Source organism: Anabrus simplex, chromosome 11, assembly GCF_040414725.1.
Source record: "Anabrus simplex isolate iqAnaSimp1 chromosome 11, ASM4041472v1, whole genome shotgun sequence".
In the NCBI taxonomy this organism is placed as follows: domain Eukaryota; kingdom Metazoa; phylum Arthropoda; class Insecta; order Orthoptera; family Tettigoniidae; genus Anabrus; species Anabrus simplex.
The window spans coordinates 73,157,671-73,177,113 of NC_090275.1; the positions used below are offsets into that span (position 1 = coordinate 73,157,671).

At 38.3% G+C, this 19,443-nt stretch overlaps 1 protein-coding gene across 4 annotated transcripts in view; it reads right to left on the bottom strand.

The window, feature by feature from the left end:
* Positions 1-19,443, bottom strand: part of LOC136883449 (calponin homology domain-containing protein DDB_G0272472) — a 113,514-nt gene that overhangs the window by 37,694 nt on the left and 56,377 nt on the right. For all 4 annotated transcript variants that reach the window (XM_067155747.2, XM_067155744.2, XM_067155745.2 and 1 more), the window contains one exon: positions 11,910-12,404. In XM_067155747.2, coding sequence (XP_067011848.2) covers positions 11,910-12,404 — 495 coding nt within the window. The remainder of the gene's footprint in view (positions 1-11,909; positions 12,405-19,443) is intronic.

A 19,443-nucleotide genomic window follows, 5' to 3' on the forward strand; every position in this document is an offset into this window, starting at 1 on the left:
ACCGGTGCGCAAGCATTTTAATTAAACGCTTTCTAGCTGCTTGCTCGTCAATTTTGATGTTCCGTTTTACTCTAGGCCTACTAGATGGCAGACAGAATAAACCAAATCTCTCTTGGGCATCTATTGCCAAGTTTTAGTGAATTGTAACGGGTAAACACTGAATGTATCACCAGAGATCGTACGACATGGAGTGTCAAATGGACTTTCTACCACCCTTAAAAAATCTGACTACCTCTGCCGAGTTTTAACCCGCTATCTTACGATCTGAAGTCCGACACTCTACCACTGACCCACAGAGCAGTACCAATAATGTCAGAGAGGTAAACATTAACTGAAAATTTGAACTATTTTAGTTTTATTATCACAAACAAGATATATAACAGCATACTTTGAATTTCTAGTGTTCTACTGCTCATTCATAATCATGCAACACCGGGGCTTACCACTCGATTGCTAGGTTTGCGACGTCATGTGCAAGTGAGTGCTGGCATGCGATTCCAAGCTAATCCAGACACCGCTCCCGTACAACACTATGTGATAGTCAAGCTGAACATTTAAATTCCGATGTAAATGATGCAATTATGCTGACAATAATGAAGATTTATCATTTAAATAAACAGTTTTACGCTATTTACTTTTTATTTGGAGCATTAAATGACTCAAATATGTATTCCTATTACGTAACTACCACATATCTAGGTTATGTTAGCCGGGCGGTCTGTAAAAACGGCAGGGCAGTGTGCCCAAAAAAAGTCTTAGGAAGAACATTGGACGTGTATACGTTGTGCCCCGAATGTTTTCGCACTACCCAGAGCTGTGAGTAAATGTTGATATTGTTAGCCACTGGCGTCCTACTGCTGGGCAAAGGCCTACCTTTTCTACAAGTTGCTTTACGCCGCACCGACTCAGATAGGTCTTACGGCGACAACGGGTCAGGAAAGAACTAGGAGTGGGAAGGAAGCTGCCATGGCCTTAAGGTACAGCCCCAGCATTTGCCTGGTGTGAAAATGGGAAACCATGGAAAACCATCTTCAGGGCGGCTGACAGTGGGGTTTGAACCCACTATCTCCCGAATACTGGATACCGGCCGCACTTAAGCGACTGCAGCTATCGAGCTCTGTCGAAGGTCTATCCCAATATCTTCTAATGAACTCCCGCCTCAAGATATCCTTAACAAAGATGATCCTGCCTGGATCTTCAGTTTGTCACATCATCATCTACTCTGCCTTCCCTTTCATCTCGGTATAGCCACCACTGTACTTCGCCCCTACATGCAATCCCCTACTTCATATCAGTGATGGGATAATCCAATACATTTCATAATCAAATAACCTCCAGCCGATTAGTTAAATAATTGAATAAAAATTATCGAATGAGTTTCAAATATCATTCAGTTGTATCACATAGAATAATCAGATCGGGTTGGGGATTTTAACTTTCATTAGTTAATTACTATGGCTCAGAGACTGGGTATTTTTGCCATCTTCAGCCTTAGACTTCATCTTAGGTAGGGCCCCATTAAGTGTATCGGATGGATAATCGATTGAGATAAGCAAATAGATGAACTCTTACAAAAAACAGAAATACACTTATTTTTCCAAACTTAACTAAACGAGTGAATTAACTGTCTTAATAAAATCTGTAAAATAAAGTTCGTTATTTAAGTAAATGCCATCTTCTGGCACAATGGAACTAAGCCCTACTACTACCAATGGACAATTTCTTTTAACTAGCAGCTGGCAATGTACGTACTTTAATCTTTTGTAGTTCAGGTCCATGGACAAATGGTTAGCATGCTGGCCATTGGTCCAAGAGGTCTTGGGTTCGATTCCCGGTCGGGTTGGGGATTTTAACTTTCATTAGTTAATTACTATGGCTCAGAGACTGGGTATTTTTGCCATCTTCGGCCTTAGACTTCATCTTAGGTAGGGCCCCATTTTCAAATGTACCGAGCTCAATAGCTGCAGTCGCTTAAGTGCGGCCAGTATCCAGTATTCGGGAGATAGTAGGTTCGAACCCCACTGTCAGCAGCCCTGAAAATGGTTTTCCGTGGTTTGCCATTTTCACACCAGGCAAATGCTGGGGCTGCACCTTAATTAAGGCCACGGCCGCTTCCTTCCTACTCCTAGCCCTTTCCTGTCCCATCGTCGCCATAAGACCTATCTGTGTCGGTGCGACGTAAAGCAACTAGCAAAAAAAAAAATCAAATGTTCCTTGAGAATTTTAAGAAGTAGTGAGTTTCAATAGTTTTCGTAAGTTTCTATTACATGCGTGTGGTGTTTTTCTTTTTTTTTACCTTTATAGTGAAACGGGAATGCCGTGCCGACATTATCTGCCCAAAGTATATCTGAGACAATGCAAGCTAACACACATCTAGGTGATTTAAAACTACCGCTGTATGCAGAGGCAGTGGATACAACGGCGAGTCGTGTGTCTGCTCGCTGCCCTGAGCTTGCAAAGGAAAAATAACATCACAATAGAACCTTCTATATGTTCTATGTCACTATCTCTTGAATGAAACATGTTATCAAATTTCTAACTACACCATCATGTAGTCCAGTATTAAATATGGTGATGTACCAAATTTCAAGAAGATTGGCGCCAAGATAGCCGAGTAATTAGAAGTTAGAGTTATATGAATTTTGAAGTCTGTAGCCTGACCTCCACATATAAAAGAGGGCCATGAGGTCGGTAGTAAATCAGTATATTGGTGTCGTCACAGCCGTCTCGTGCGCGGACCAGCTGTGGGACTTTGATTCTATAAGTAATAATAATAATAACTTCAATGTTTCCACCTTTTCAATACAATATATTCACAAATTTACAAAATTATACGGTACTAGTTTCGACCCATCTAGGGGTCATCATCAGCCGTATTGGAGCAAAGATCATTTGTGGCGAAATCCTAAGACAATATTATTTTAAAGAATAACAAGTGAATGAGATGTTATGGTAATAGTTAATAATACAAGGAATATACATAATAAGAGGTTTTTAACAAAGAATAAAGTATAAATGGGGTGTTGTAAAAATTATAATCATGGAAATCAGTAAGTTCTTGTATTGAAATGAAATATGGCTTAGGAAGAGGGCTTAAGGTGGGGCTGAAGGGTGCGGGAGAAAGTGTAATTGTCTTGGAAAAGTACCTTTGATTAAATTTAGGATTGAGTTTAGGTTGGCTGCATTATTGTTTATATATTGTTCAATACGGACCAAAAACATGAAATTCATAACCATCTTTGATTCTATGTCGTTACTCTGCCCGGCAAAATGCCGATATTCTACGCGTAAAGTACGAATACTCAGTAAATTTTCCAAGTCCGAGGTGCGAACCTCGAACTCTGAATTTCAAGTGTGAGAAGAGGTGTTTAAAATATTACAAGTCATTTATAGTGACTGACTAACATTTAACGTTGACACGAGTCTGACAGGCTTTATCTCATAAAAGTAACACTCATTCTACGAACAAATATTCGTGAAGTGACTCGTGAGAACTTAATCCTTTTTTGAAAGACTGTGCATTCTAATTATTCCATTTGAGTAACACTCCGAATGTGCATTTACAAAACTGTGCTTTATTTTCTGAAAAACTGTGCCCTATCATACACGAATTGATTGTGCCTCAGTGTTGGAACTTCGCCTCTTGTGTAGACTATGCCTTAACTTCATGACTGTGCTCAGTGAAAACTTTATTTCCATAGGAAATGTGCTCTTTTGGACTGTGTTCATTTTGAATGACTATTCTCACTGAAAGAACTGTGGTGATTTCGAATGACTATACTCCATGAAAGAACTGTGTTAATTTTACGAGATTGTACTTTGAAAGACTTTAAGAAATTTCGAAAGACAGTGTATCGAGAAAGGACTTTAGTTTCTTAGATTCGATCTTGTCTTAGCAATCATTCTCATTTTACGAACAGTGCTGTAGTAAGTTAATGGGAGTGTACTTCATTCATTACGACCCTTGTCATACTTCCAAGTGTTCTATAAACTATTACTCGATGACATTATATCGATCTTAATTAGACTGTGTTTAAAGAAGAAAAAAATGTTGAATTCATTGCATTAACCTCAGTGATAAGGAAGGTTGCGAACTGTGTTTTGCACATTACTCCATTAATTTCTATTTTTCCGACGAATGAATCGGACAGTTATAATTTCACGTTTGAATTATATTAATTTACCTTTCGTTGTAGATTGTAAAACTACTTTAATCTCTTCAATAAAAGCATCACTTGAACCTTATTTATGTATGCTAAAGTTTACGAACAGTGGAACTCTTAACTCGCATGAACAGTGTTATGCAATTATCTCCGGTGAAGTGCTGTAAGGAAGTGCCGTTCAGATTTTATTGAAATTCTGTTCGGTCTTACAAGCTTCTTTACTCCCTTCTTGGGACTTAAGTGGAATTCAATCATTAACTATACACTCCACGCTGCACTTCAGCTGTCATCAGACTCTTGGTTCGAGCCTCTACCAGAACCGTCGACCACCAAGAGATTACGTGGTTCCATTGTGCAGAGAGGTGTTAAATGGTGAAGGGAAGGAGCTCATCATCACGGGACATCCTCGACGCTGACGCCCTCATTTCCCAACCTGGACTCTAAATTCAGCTGTTCATCTATGACAAGGTGATATGATCTGCTCGTTTCATTTGAATAAACAAAAGTTCAAAACTAGAATAACTTACTGTACTAACCTCTCTCTGACATTTCCTAAGCATGGATCATAAATGCCCTGGCGTCAAACCCATGCTCTCCACTGAATAAAGTACGGGCGTCGTAAATATTTCCCGTAGTTATTTTTTAAAGTATGTGTGTTAATACTCCGATTAGAAAATTAGGAACATACTGTTAGTTTCATTTTGTTCGAGGTTTAATTAAGTTTCTAGTGCGTGTATAGTTCCGAAGTCCCCATGAATGTTATTGTGGAGTTACGGTGTATGTGAAGCTAACGTTGTGGTACTGAAGTTAGTTCCTTTTTTGTGTTATACAATACAATAAATATATGTTAAATTTATATTTTTTGGGTGCAATAATTGGTTTCCTAGCTTTGGTATGGTTGAATGAAATTCAAATGTTTTTGGTTTATACGTATTTACAAGTTCTTAAAGTGTATTTTTAAATATTTTATGATTTTTTTTACAGAAGTGTGTGCCTTGTTTTATTGTTTTGGATAGGCCAGCATTTGTAGCTCTTTGGTCATTTTTATTTTCTCATTAATACCATCTACCATTTTCATACAGATGTGTTTGTCCCAGATAAAGGCAGTTTTAAAATTTAAATAATAATAATAATAATAATAATAATAATAATAATAATGTTATTTGCTTTACGTCCCACTAACTACTTTTACGGTTTTTAGGGACGCCGAGGTGCTGGAATTTAGTCCTGCGGGAATTGTTTTATGTGCCAGTAAATCCACCGATACCAGGCTGGCGTATTTGAGCACCTTCAAATACCACCAGACTGAGCTAGGATCAAACCTGCCAAGTTGGGGTAAGAAGGCCAGCGCCTCAACCATCTGAGCCACTCAGCATGACAGTTTTAAAATTTGTGTTACGCTTCATTAAGTTTCAAGTGCGTGTATAAGTTTATAGAGTTTATTTTCAACAGGTTTTCTTATAATTTCATGTGAAATTGTTATGTGGAATTATTTTACTGTTTCCGTGAATTGGTATAACAACATCTTTGATTCCTGTTTGTTTAAAATTTCATGTATATTTTATAAAGCAATTTATGTTTCAGAAACACAAGGTACATATTGAAAAAAGTAAAAACATACTTTAAATTCTTTTAATTTTTAACATAACATACCATTTTGTAATGTGTTGCTGTAATGACAAGATAATATAATTTTGAAATGATATTCTGCAGTATGAGCTGTTTTTAAGTTCAAATTCAACTTGACCTATTCCAAAACTAGGAGGAATGTGATTAAAGATTCTGTTTCAATGAGTCAAAAAGCCTAGTTTTCAGTATTACGATGCTTTCAATCTTGCGACTACAAGCCATGAGTCATTCTATTTTAATTGGAATTTGAATAACAACAATATGCAATGACCGGCAATCAAACCCAGTCTGGCTTTGTGGGGAGGCAGCGATTACGCCACTGGGCTAACATGCTCTCTCAATCAGTCAATTAATTTACCAATCATTTTCTTGACAAAGGGACAAATTGTTAATTCAATTATTCGTAAGAAACTGTTCATTCATATGTTTCATTCAACTGTTTCAGGAGAATCACTCATCGGTTGGAGCGAATAAAAATAATCACATTTCATTTGATTAATTTGAAAGCATTCACTATTCAATTGCCTGATTCATTCGAATGGAGTTTTGAATGAGTAATAAAAAAATAATCAAATGAAAAAATTCACCACCAGTAATTCAAATTAACTTTCGGATGAATAGAAAAATAATTGAATGGAAAAAATATTCACTATTTGTTTGCTTCATTAATTCAAATTGAGTTTCAAATAAATAATAAAAAATAATCGAATAGAAAAAACTTTACTATTCGATTGCTTCATTCATTTGAATGAATAATAATAAAAAAATGCAATGGAAAAATAATCGAATAAAATGAAAATCAAATAAGCGAATATTTTGTATTCGATTATCCCATCACTACTTCATACCATTGCTCCCACAATGTGGATGAGGGGTTGAACTTGTAGGTAAAAAGCAGGAAGTTTTTGAAAATCGCTTAAGTTGCTTGGATTCTTGGGACAAACAAAAAAATATGGGCTTGGACCTCAGTGTGTTAAGAACTAGTACCAATAAGGTCAAAATGTAAATTTTTATACCACAAGGAGAAAAAAAACCAACCAAACATTACATTGTAAAACCAGTCCAGAAGTTTTAGAAACGGTCTCTTGTAATGAAGTAGCACAACTTGTGTGTCCAATAAAAAGAGAACATAATTGTGTATTTGTCCATGTTAGTTGCGCGATATTAGACCGACATTGTGTTAGGTACGTGGTATTGTTTCTTTACCTCATTGCCATACTTTGACAGAATGTTCAGTCCAACGAATGGAAGATGCAAACATATTTTGACGGACATTTCCGTTCGCGCGCATGGACTACCTATAGGCACATTTATGGTTGCCATGCCAGCGCAGTTTGTTCTATAATTTTCAAAATCTAACTAACAGATTTCAGGAACCTGAACTTCATTTTTAATATCACAAATGGTAACCCGCTCCTGGAATTAGAAAAGTAAAAAAACACATAACTGTGTGTCAAGTGATATTGATGAAGACTTACACTATGTAATAATATTTACGTGATATATTGTATGGAAAAGGTGGATTAAGTCAAGGGATAATTCAAGTTTTATAGAAGGCGTAACAACATCAACATGTAGGAACGTCAGTAATGACTGGATTTGGGAACTTTTAAATAATAAGCGCACTGATAACTCCGCCATTGTCCAGTCCCAAGTCTGGAATGTGAAAGGAGGAGGGTTTGCTGGTCTGGCACCCAGCTGTAAAACTGCCAACGCCGAGTGTTGGGTGGCGGGAAACAACCTGACTCCCTAAAGGGGGCAACAGCTTCAGGCGAATGAGCTCCTTTAGGTGGGGTGATGGTCCCCACAGTGGAGGAAATGCCACTGGAATCCATTACGCAGTGTCTGTTCTCCAGGTTAGGGGCGGCTGCACAAGGCGCCTGTACTCCAGAGGACCGGCCTCATTATCACCTCACTGGATCACATCCAGAGTTGTAATTCCGGACTTAGTCCCACACAGGTGACACCTTGGCAGTCAATCATTGAAGGTCTTTTAAGAAATACTTCACCAGTTGAACCAAGTGTTCAGAGAAGGCAGCATTCGGATACGGTGAGCTGCCACTTAAAAGATACCGTGAAGTTGGAGACACGGAAATACCCCAGTACCACACACACGAACGAGACAAAGTCAAGAATCAAACCAAAGCAGATAACCTACTTCTCTACACACAATATAAACTCACTCATGCAAACTGGTAAAATAAAAGTGATCACCGACATAATGGATCAACACAAAATTCTTATCATGGGATTACAAGAAATTAGAAACACTGGCCAGGATGCCTTGGAATCTCAAGTGTACAGACTTTATAAAGGTATACCCAGGAAGAGAGTGATGATGAATGTCCCACAATTTGGAAAAGGATTTTTGGTCAGCCTTAAAATTATAAACTCAGTTCAAGAATTCTAATTACAATCTCCACGACTCAACGCTCACCTTAAAGGCATCTAATAAAATCTGTACTATAATAAATGCCCATGCTCCCACTAATGATGAAAACAATTCCTCAACAGACCATGAGGAAAAAGAAGAATTTTGGAACCTACTGGACCAGACCATAGATAACATCCCCAAACACTATGTAAAATTATTAATAGGAGACTTCAACGCTCAACTAGGCAGAGAAAGAAAAAAAAACTGTGACATCAGAAAATGGCCAGCACATAAGAAAACAAATAAAACTGGAGACACACTTGTTGACCTGTGTAGAAACCATAATTTAATCTCAAAATATACATGTTTTAAGAGAAAACCTGGAAAACTCAAAAAAAAGGAAACACCCGAACTACACTAAAGGAGAATGGCAACTGGATCACATCTGCATGGACAAATACCACCACTAAGAAATCTATAACGTCAAAGTCCTCCCAGGAATAGACACAGGTTCAGATCACTAGGTAGTTAAAATAAAACATAAGCTCACTCCCGAGAGGAGACTACAAAAGCAAGCCCCTAAAACTAAATCAACAATCAACAATGAAAATTACCCAAAAGCAACTGAAAAAATAAAAATCACAGATAAACTTGAAGACTTAGTACACAACCTTAAACAAATTGCATAAGACCTGGCTCCAATTAAACCACGTAAAAAACACCAATGGTGGAACAGTGAATGTGATGAAACAGTGGAGAAAAGACATCAGGCATGGCTATTACATCAGTCCTAAAAATCAGAAATATCCTATCAAAATCTAGTAAAACAAAGGAAGGAAACTACCCAAGTCCTAAGAAGAATAAAAAGACAGCATCATAAGGACACACTGCAATTGAAGAAGAATTCAATAAAACTCAATCAAGGGACTACTACAAAACCTTCAGAAAACAGCTCCAAAAATATGAACCCCCGACCCTACTGATGAAGGATGAAAATGGTAAGCTGGCTCATAACAAAGACAATGCAGAAATTCTGGCTAAATATTTCAACAAGCTTCTAAATTGTGAGGAACCTTCTTCATTTGGACACCAACACCCCAATAAAAACACCACCAGAAAACATCAATCCCCACCACAATAAAGGAAGTCTACCAAGCACTGAATAAATTAAAAACTATAAAGCGCCAGGAGATCACACCTTTGCGGAAATCTGGAAATATGCAGGAAGATCAGCAAAAGTTGCCCTCCGTCATCAAACTTGCCTCTATCTGGATTAAAGAAGAATTGCCAGAACACTGAACAACAGCCCTCATTCACCCACTGCACAAAAAAGAGGAGACAAAACCGAGTATCTCACCCCTAGACATAACATACAAAATATTTTCAATAATCATCCTTAATAGGATAAGTTTACAACTTAAGAAAGAACTAGGAGAATATCAAGGAGGTTTCAGACCCTAGAGGAGCTGTCCTGATCAGATCTTGAGTCTTAAATTGATAATGGATTATTTATTATTATTACAACTTCCCCCATGCGGAGGCTGCCACAAGGACAAAGTATGTCGACTACACAGTATTTTGTCTTCTAAGTTACTGTTGACTTTGCTAGTGTGCCAGGTTAACAAGAGAAGAAACAGAGATATGGTGATAACATTTGTAGATTTCAAGAAAGCTTATGACTGCATCCATAGGGAATCTCTGTTTAAAATTTTAAGACACCTTGGACTACACCCCAAATTAATAAATATGATAAAATTGACTAACACCAAATCAAAAGTGAAGTTTAAGGATGAAACATCAGAGTCATTTGAAATTAAAACTGGACTACGGCAGGGAGATGGGCTCTCACCACTATTATTTAATTGTGCTCTAGAAATGGTAATGAGGGAATGGTTTAAGAAATGTCCCCCAAAAATAAAGATTGGCCAAAAAATCAAAACAAATTGCCTGGGCTTCGCCGACGATTTAGCATTACTAGCAGTGGACATAAAAGAAGCAAAAACAAAGATATCAGAACTTCAAAACTTTGCAAGTAAAATTGGCCTCAAAATATCATTTGAAAAAACAGAAATTAATGCCCCAAAAACCAACACAACTAAAAGAAATATAATAGTAATAAAATCAAAATAGTAACTCAATTTAAATATCTTGGAAAAATAATAACACATAACCTAAATGAAAAAATCTCAATCCAAATAAGAACAAATAGATTAGCTAAAGCATAAAAATTAACATGGGATATCTACAAAAAGAAATGTTTATCTATAAATGCAAAAATAAAACACTACAACACAGTTATAAAACTGGAAGCTACATATGCAGCAGAAACACTTTTTCACCTGAATAAACAATCAAAGACTGACAGACATCAGAAAATTGAAAGGAGGATTGGAAGAACCTGCATCAACAAAAAAATACCAGAAAGATGGACAGTGGAGGATAATACCTAACAAAGTCGTGTACAAAGAGCTAGAACCCATTACAAATACTATGCGTAAGAGGAGACTGGGATTCTTTGGAGATATCATGAGGATGCAGGATTCGAGACTTCTGAAACAATATATAAGTAATAATAATAACAACGTAAACGTTTCCACCTTTTCAATACTAAAATATATTCACAAAATTATAAATTACACGGTACTAGTTTCGACCCATCTAGGGGTGATCATCAGCCGTACAACACAGTCTCGTCTCAAAAAATACCACAATAGGATGTAAATGGACCAGAGAAGTAAGAGAGGATCTAAAGGAAATAGGCCTTACAACAGAAGACACCACAAATAAGATAAAATTGAATACAAAACTCAAGGATACAAACCTCCGCTTTACCCTTAAACGAAACAAACCAACAACATGCACATTTTCAACCAAGGAAAAGGCACGAAGATCAGAGCGTCTGAAGAAGTACTAGGAGGACCGCAAAGCCCGAACAATCCCTTCAAGGAGACCTGAACGATGGACTGACTAAAGTGATCCTATGCAGTCATAAAAGAAGAAGAAACCCACTGATGACACATGTAAGCCAGTTTGTGAATTTCACTCTGTGATAAAGGGAACGTTAGGAGATACTCCAACAAAACTGTAGGTAGGTAATTCTGGGATCATATACCAAAAGAAACCAACGCTTATGTCTATAAATATCGTGCATTCTTATCAAATTCCCCTCACCCTGGTAATATTCCCCTGATGCCTCAGCGTCGATATATTGGCTACTTCCCATTAATAATTGCTCCAACTCAGAATAAATCAGTGCCATCCAAGCAATGCAGTGCGTGCAGCATTGCGACTCTGCAATGCAATCTCATTACAGTACCTCAACTGACAGGTTGCCTTGCATGTGGATACTTTTTCTTTTCCCCAGTGTTCCATACAAAAGAGGACTTCTCCAAACCATAAATGCATGGTGGAAAGCAAAAAGTTTATATTTTGTAACACCGGTGTATATATTCGGTGTATATATATCTGAAAAATAAATAGTGTAGGGGTACAATTTTTTCCAAAAAAAATGGTAGGTCAAAGGGTTAAGCAATACACGGTATACACAGGGGCAAGACTGGTCCGCTATGAAATGTTGAGCCAAATACAACCATCACATTACATTCGATGGCTAGTCTAAACCAGTTTGTGCATGATTCTTAAGATTTACCTCCCTAATTAAGTATGTAAATGCAGCAAGCATTAAAACAATGGGTAGCCGCAGGGCTTAAAAAATATCTATTAACTTACTGTAAGGTACTTACCATGCCATCTGATATCATAGGTGGAGGTGGAGCAAAAGAGGGGGCCTGTGGGTTCTCAACAAAAATATGAGAATTCTGGGGGACAGAGAAAGGGTCTCCTCCATGGTAGGCCTCAGGTGGATAGGGATGAGCAGGATGAATATTGGGATGGTTCATTTCTGGAGGAATATGGCCACCCTGAAATTGAAACATATTAGGGTCCCCAGCAGGTAGAGGACCAGACATGGGTACATCATGTGGTACACCAGGATGGGGATGGGGGAGGGAGAAAACAAAATCTGTAGGTGGTGGCCCTTCATGCTGAGGAGGCATATGTGGCATGTAAGGTTGCATCACATTGGGTGGAAGGTGTTGCGGGTAAGCTTCTGGTGGGTACTCTTCTGGTGGGTACTCTTCAGCTGGAACAATTCCACCAGGCTGGAACATGGGTTGAGGGTACCCAGGCATGAGATGATCCACCGGAGCAGGTTGGTAAACCACATCAGGCGGCACCATCTGAAAAGTATTCTGTGTTGAAGACAACAGTAAAATAAACAAGCTTATATCTTAAAAAGATAGAAAGGCAGTTCTTCCCATCATTTCTTATGTTATACAATGACATATGCAGTAGCATCTACACATCTATATATATAAAATAAGAGTTTTGTCTGTACATTGCTCAGAATTTGAAAAGAATGGTATTTCTGTATCGGTCATGTCCATACTAACAAGAAAATGTACTTTTTACTTTTCCGTAATTTCTGTCTGTCTGTATGTATGTACACGCATCATGAGAAAATGGTTGAAGAGAATTTAATGAAAATCGGTATGTAAAGTCGGGGGATGAGCCGCTACAATCTAGGCTATAAATCATTTTATTCACGCTGAGTGAAGTGGTAGTTTAGGGGAAGGCCTTAAACGAATATATTATTAGCGGTCCTATCGATAAATACTATATAACTAAAGTTATATAGAATTCGATTTCCGGTCATTTATGTCTTATACATTTTTACCGTACCGGCTCTGATAACACAGATATTAATGAATTTGTATTTTTGTTGCTAAGTCCATATCAACGCCGAGCCACGAGAAAATGGGTTAACAGAATTTAATGAAAACCGCTATATTGAGTCGGGGATAAGAAACTACAGTCTAGGCAGAAAATAATTTTATTTTCCCCGAGATGAAATGGTAGTTTCGGGGAAGGCGCCTAAAATTTAATTTTAAATACCGGTACCTATGTTATTGGTGCTATAAAAAAGTATGGTACTACATAACAAAAGTTATAGACAATACAATTTCTGATCATTTATGTTTCTTTCAGTTTTACTGTACCGACTATGATAAGAGTGGTATTTCAGAAGGGCTACAATATCCAAAGCGCTTAGCACTGATCAACAATTACTTTACATTGACCTTTGTTTGTTGTGATGTTCTTCGTTTCTTATGGTGCCGCTCAACTCCGATGGATGGGATTACTACTGCGTATTGAGTATAACAGCGGGAAATAGCTGGGGAGTTGGGAAACTTTCTTCTTTAGCATGCCATTCCTCTGATTCATACATTTTCTGATACTGCAGGAACGTAACACACTGGTTCATTATAGCATTCACCAGTATCCAGTAATCAGGAGATAGTGGGTTCGAGCCCCACTGTCGGCAGCCCTGAAAATGGTTTTCCGTGGTTTCCCATTTTCACACCAGGCAAATGCCGGGACTGTACCTTAATTAAGGCCACGGCCGCTTCCTTCCACTTCCTAGGCCTTTCCTAACCCATCGTCGCCATAAGACATATCTGTGTCAGTGCGACGTAAAGCAAAAAAAAAAAAAATTAAATAGCATCATAGCATTCGAGCTATTCAATCCCTACTCTGAGGCACTGATTGGAATGAGTAGTGTGCATTTTTAATGGAATAATAACAGAGGAGTGTTCATCGCAGTCTGCAACCTGGTTGTTCCAGCTCTGGAACTTTGGACTGTTAGATCGGCACCGTAGTACTGTTCGTTGAAAGTGAGAAAGTGTGCGGTTTTTCGTTTGACCGAGTATTTTATATGATAACATTGCTTTTAATTGCTAAATTCCTATTGACGTTTTTGTAATGACCTATGTTGAATTCAGTTAGGAAAACCACCAAGTCAGTCTTTCTGAGAATCCCGTAGCGAAGCACGGGTACATCAGCTAGTGCAACAATAAAACCGGTTTCATCAACAGTTATTAAATAAATATTAACCAGTTATTTGTTAACAATGAATTAAAAACCAAACCTGTTAAGATTCTTGGGTTTCTCCAAACTTTGAGAAATGTTAGCTAGCACAGTGTTAACTCTCATGAGATACAAACAATGGAAATCTAGAAGACAGTGGCAGAACCATGGAGTTTTTCACCATGTTATAATGTGATTTTATTTGAACACAGCAATAAAACATGGCAGGTGAAGTCAACAAGAAAAAGGTTTTTGACATTTCATTCGCAATCACAAGCTAAGAACAGGAAACCATCTTTTCTAGACCACTTTAATCCTTCCATGCTGTTCTAAGTTTTGAGGTCTTGTTTCAGGATGTCAAGGTGGGGTTAAAGGATACCTATCAGGGTCCCTTTGTAACTTGTACCTACTTCCAACTGTGCTCTGATATGAGAGTTATTAAATATTGTCCGCTCTCTGAACCTGGCCAACCAACAACTACATCCCCGATTTGGAGGTTAGGCCAAAAACATGTTGGAGTTGTTCATCTCGCCAAGCATCTCGCCCCAATGAGGGAACAAACCAAATGAGTCAAAACATGTTAGAGCCGCACACCTCACCCTTCACCAGGAATCAAATTAGTTTGATATTTTTCAGGATGAAGGTACCTGGTACTTGCGTAGTGATTAGTTGTCAAAAGGTCACCGTCCCCTCTATGCGATAGTGCATTGCTGTCATACTATGGTCAAGCTGTGTCGTAACACGGTACTCATGGATAAGAGGCGATTAATAAGCGATAATATCTGCAAAACTGCTAAATGGAATTAGCATCGCAATTCGAACCATAATAGATGCGTTCAAGATAAATGTTGAAAAGAGGTTGTAGAAAACTGTAGTGCCACGGGTAACAATGATGAAACATTCTCTATATTGGCTTGCATTTATTTTGTTGTTTACTCTTGCACGAAATTAAGGACAAATGAAATAAGAAACTGAGTAAAAATGTAAATTAAACATAATATAATTTAATTATCAGCTGTAACGATATAACCTACTACACCCTATAATTTCTTCAAGATACATCAAGCTTTTTCAAAATAACAGAATAATTAATCATTACAATCATTACAGCTTTTGTTTTACACTATATTGCTCTTCAATACGGATTAATATGAAATGTATTACCTGTGATTATGAATTTGGTCTTGGTGATAACGCCGGACACAAACTTGTAAATGCCTGAGAAAGTACTGCATATTTAGAACTTCATAAAAATTGCACCCGATTACTGTAATGTTTACTTAACAGGAAATAACAAATTAATGAACTGAAACATTCTGACTCGGACATCACTCTGGAGAATGGGATCTATGCAATGTCATTTACTGTATTATGGAGCTTTAACAATAGCTTCTGCAGTTTCAGGACATTTCTGTTGCTTTCTCATTTCACGGATAGAATTCTGAAGTTGCAGTCCACCACTTTTTGGGCCACCGACAGTTTCTTATTAAATAGCTCTCCTTTTCATCTAGATGTTTGGGAGCATATAGTTTCAACAAATTCACATATTCAAACTCGGGAGAAATTCTTAAGCAGGGATATTTAGTGCGAGCTTTTCCATTAATTTGTAAATTACTGAGCACCAGGAAGATCCACCATCACTCTGTTTTGAATATGCTATTTCAATAATAATGAATTTAAAGTCACTAACAGCCTGCAGAAAACTGAAATGTATTGTATACCGGTATAATTCAAATAAATTGTTCCTGACTGACATAGACACTTAAATTGAGCATGTCTTTCATAAGTTGCACCTAGAGAGTTTGAAAAACTTACAAAATGATTCCGCCAGGCTGAGTGGCTCGGACGGTTGAAGCGAAGGGCTTCTGACCCCAACTTGGTAGGTTCGATTCTGGCTCAGTCTACTGGTATTTGAAAGTGCTCAAATAAGTTAGCCTCATGTTAGCAGATTTACTGGCATGTAAAAGAACTCCTGAGGGACTTATTCTAGTACCTCGGCATATCTGAAAATCATAAAAGTAGTTGGCAAGATGTAAAGCCACTTAAAAAAAAAATGATTCTGCAATCTCCTTGAATTTCTTGCCAGTGGGTGGTTTTATATGCCATTTGCCTTAGCAAATGTATACAACAATACTCCAGCTACCCCCAGCACCACTTCAGGGTACATCATAGGCAAATAAACAGTACCGAAACTTAATGACCATTAATAAAAATGAAATTAATAAAGACTATCAGTTAATTTTGTCATAGTTTGTATTTTCTGATTAACCAAGTTCTTTTTAAACATATTATTATTAGTATTAACAGTTGCAGTGTGTTTCATTTACAAACTAAGTGTTTATACTTTTTGGATAACATAATTGAAGAATTTGTATTTCTTATCCGGTATGATTGGGAAGTATTGCTGGGAGCATGGAGTGGAAAACTGGTGTTGATGATGATGATTCTTGTTGTTAAAGGGGCCTAACCGAGGTCATCGGACCCAAATCGTATGAAATTAAATAACAAAATGTTCAAATTCATCCACTGACCAAAATAAAATAAAAAATGTCATGAAGAATGAATGGATGAACATGAACCCAACAAAAAAACAAACAAACAAAAAACAGTGGATCAGACTCAAAAAAAGGATCATAAATAATAGTATTACTGACCAAGGGACCACTTATAAAGCACAACGATGCTTGATGTCTACAGGGCGCAAAATCTACGCCTAAGGCCCCACAGAATGGTACATGTCGCGAGTAAAGTAGACCCATGGTATTTGTCATGTTGGGGTACTAATCAAAAGTAGCGAAGACTCACGGTGTTCCACACAAGATGGTACGACTCACAAGTATTGTACTTCGTATAGGTAACGCAAACCTATGGTGTTTCTCACACAATGGTGCCACTCATAGCCAACGCACACCGATGAGGTTCCTCACCTAGGTGTACTAACCACACTATCCCGTGGTGTTCCTCACATAGTCGGTACTAATCACAGGCAACGTAGACCCACGGTGTCGCTCGTATAGTGGTACAACTCACAGGCAACGCCCAGACCCGCGGTGTCGTTCACATGGGTACAACGCAGGGGTACTGGAAAACCCCAGGCCAGGCTCTTGGCTGTTACTAATCACAAACCTATTTCGTACCTAATATAGTGGTACTACTCGCAAGTACAGGCAACCTATGGTGTTCCCCGCGTGATGGTACGAATCAAAAGTAGTTTCGTGGTTCTAATTCAATCATCCCTTAGTTGCCCCTTTTACTCGCCTCTCACGACAGGCAGGGGATACCGTGGGTGTATTATTCGTCTGCGTCCCCCACCCACAGGGGGTAAAGAGAGAGAGAAAAGAAGAAGGGATCCATCACTTCAGAAGATGAAGTAACGGATGAAGAAAGGCAAGGGCCACGAAGGGCGAGAAAATGAGACTCCCTAGGCGTCGAATGCTCTAATACCGCCGGGGTCAGAAAAGAACAAGAGTTGACCAAGGGAGGTCTGACAGGATAGACGAAAGGTAGGAGTCTGGCACAAGTAAGTGGAAGCAATACCAGGACTCGGCTAAGGGCCCTCTGGTCGCCAATCCACACTCCCAAGTTGAGAGCCCCTTGGGCCCCTGTTAGTCGCCTCTAACAACAGGCAGGGGATACCGTGGGTGTATTCTTCATCTGCGTCCCCCACCCACCGGGGGTAGTGTGTTTGGTCCGCGAGAGGTATTTTATTTCCCTCAAGTCCGCCGGCAAGCCGGTTAGGACCCCCCTATCCGCCACCTGGGACACGCCATGTGGGAGTATCACCTCTCTCCCTGCTACACCAGCGTAGTAGGTTCGTGGAATTGTTGTTGACAGATTTTATTTGTAGTAAGTTATATGTACATAAATTATAGATAATTATTATCAATTACGTGAGAGTCACCATCAATACTTCATCAATGACTGGTTGCTTATGTACAGTATGTTAGTGTGCACTTGATGGATTGCAAGTTCTACTAGCTTCAATATATAATTAAACATCGACTGAGACATGCTTAAATATTCTTAAAATCTGTGTGGGCACATTTTAAGCTCCTGATACAATGTACAGAATTCTCCCTGTTTGGTTTGTTCCTCAGTGGCTGGATGTATGCTATATTTTCTTCCTGTACTAGAAAGTAAAAACTCTACTGCATTATCTGCAGATAAATAACTATCACAGTCAGAGTCTGTAAGCATGTCAGGATTACAGTTGTACAGTCCCTTTTAGTGTTCTTTGAAAGCAGCTCGCTGACTAAATATTTTTACTCAATGTATTACGTGGCGGGATGAGTGGCGAGGAGAAATGCTTCAGTATATTGTGCTGAGGCAAGGTGCGAGGTGCATGACGATTTGCACAATGAGATGAACAACTCCAACATGTTTTTGGCCTTACAGTCATTAATCACTAGAGAATTTATTGGAAAAGTATCCCTTCCAATTGGAGTATATTTCAGCTCTATTGCGTCCAGGTGACTGGATTCTTTTCAGTGTACAATCTACTGCACCAAAAACACCAGGAGCCATATTTCATGGAAGTCTTGGATACTGCTGATATTTTTCTATTGAAGGAAATATTAGAGACTTTCTACTCATGGCTGCTATCACTGTAGAAACCCTGCCAACAATTCTACTAACTGAAGTGTTTGAAATTCCCACACTGCCTCCCACTATTACATGAAAAGAAACAGCAGCATAAAATCATAACACTATCAGTACCTCCAGCATGAAAGGAGGAGATAAGTTTCTGTTTCGTGGGATATTCTAACCACACACAAATTTTGTCAACTATCTTACCGACAACAGTTTTCGGTAACCAGTATCTTTATAGAAACCCTTCTTATATCAGTAATGTTTAAAAGACCAAAGCGCAATTCACGGAAGTAATTTTAGTACAGTTAGCAAATGTCAGACATATAACAAGGGAGAATGTAGCTTAACAAATTGGCAATGGTAACATTTGTTGAAGAAACATAGTTTTTGTTAATACGAATGTTATATCGATTCAATAACTTTCTTAAGTATTAGTAAATGTTGACGAACCATGCCTAAGAGAGCTAAAATATTTAAAATACTTCTACTGGGCAAGTTCACTATGCACTTGAGTCATGTACAATTAGCTTGCATTCAGATGATAGTGGATTTGAACCCCACTGTTGGCAGCCCTGAAGGTGGTTTTCCAAGGTTTCTCATTTTCACACCATGCAAACAGGCCGTTCCGTAATGAAGGCCATAGTTGCTTCCTTCCTAATCTTAGCCCTGTCCTATACCATCATCACCATAAGACCTATCTGTGTCGATGTGACATAAAACAAAAAATAGAAAAAAAAATATACTACTTCTTATGACAAAAAT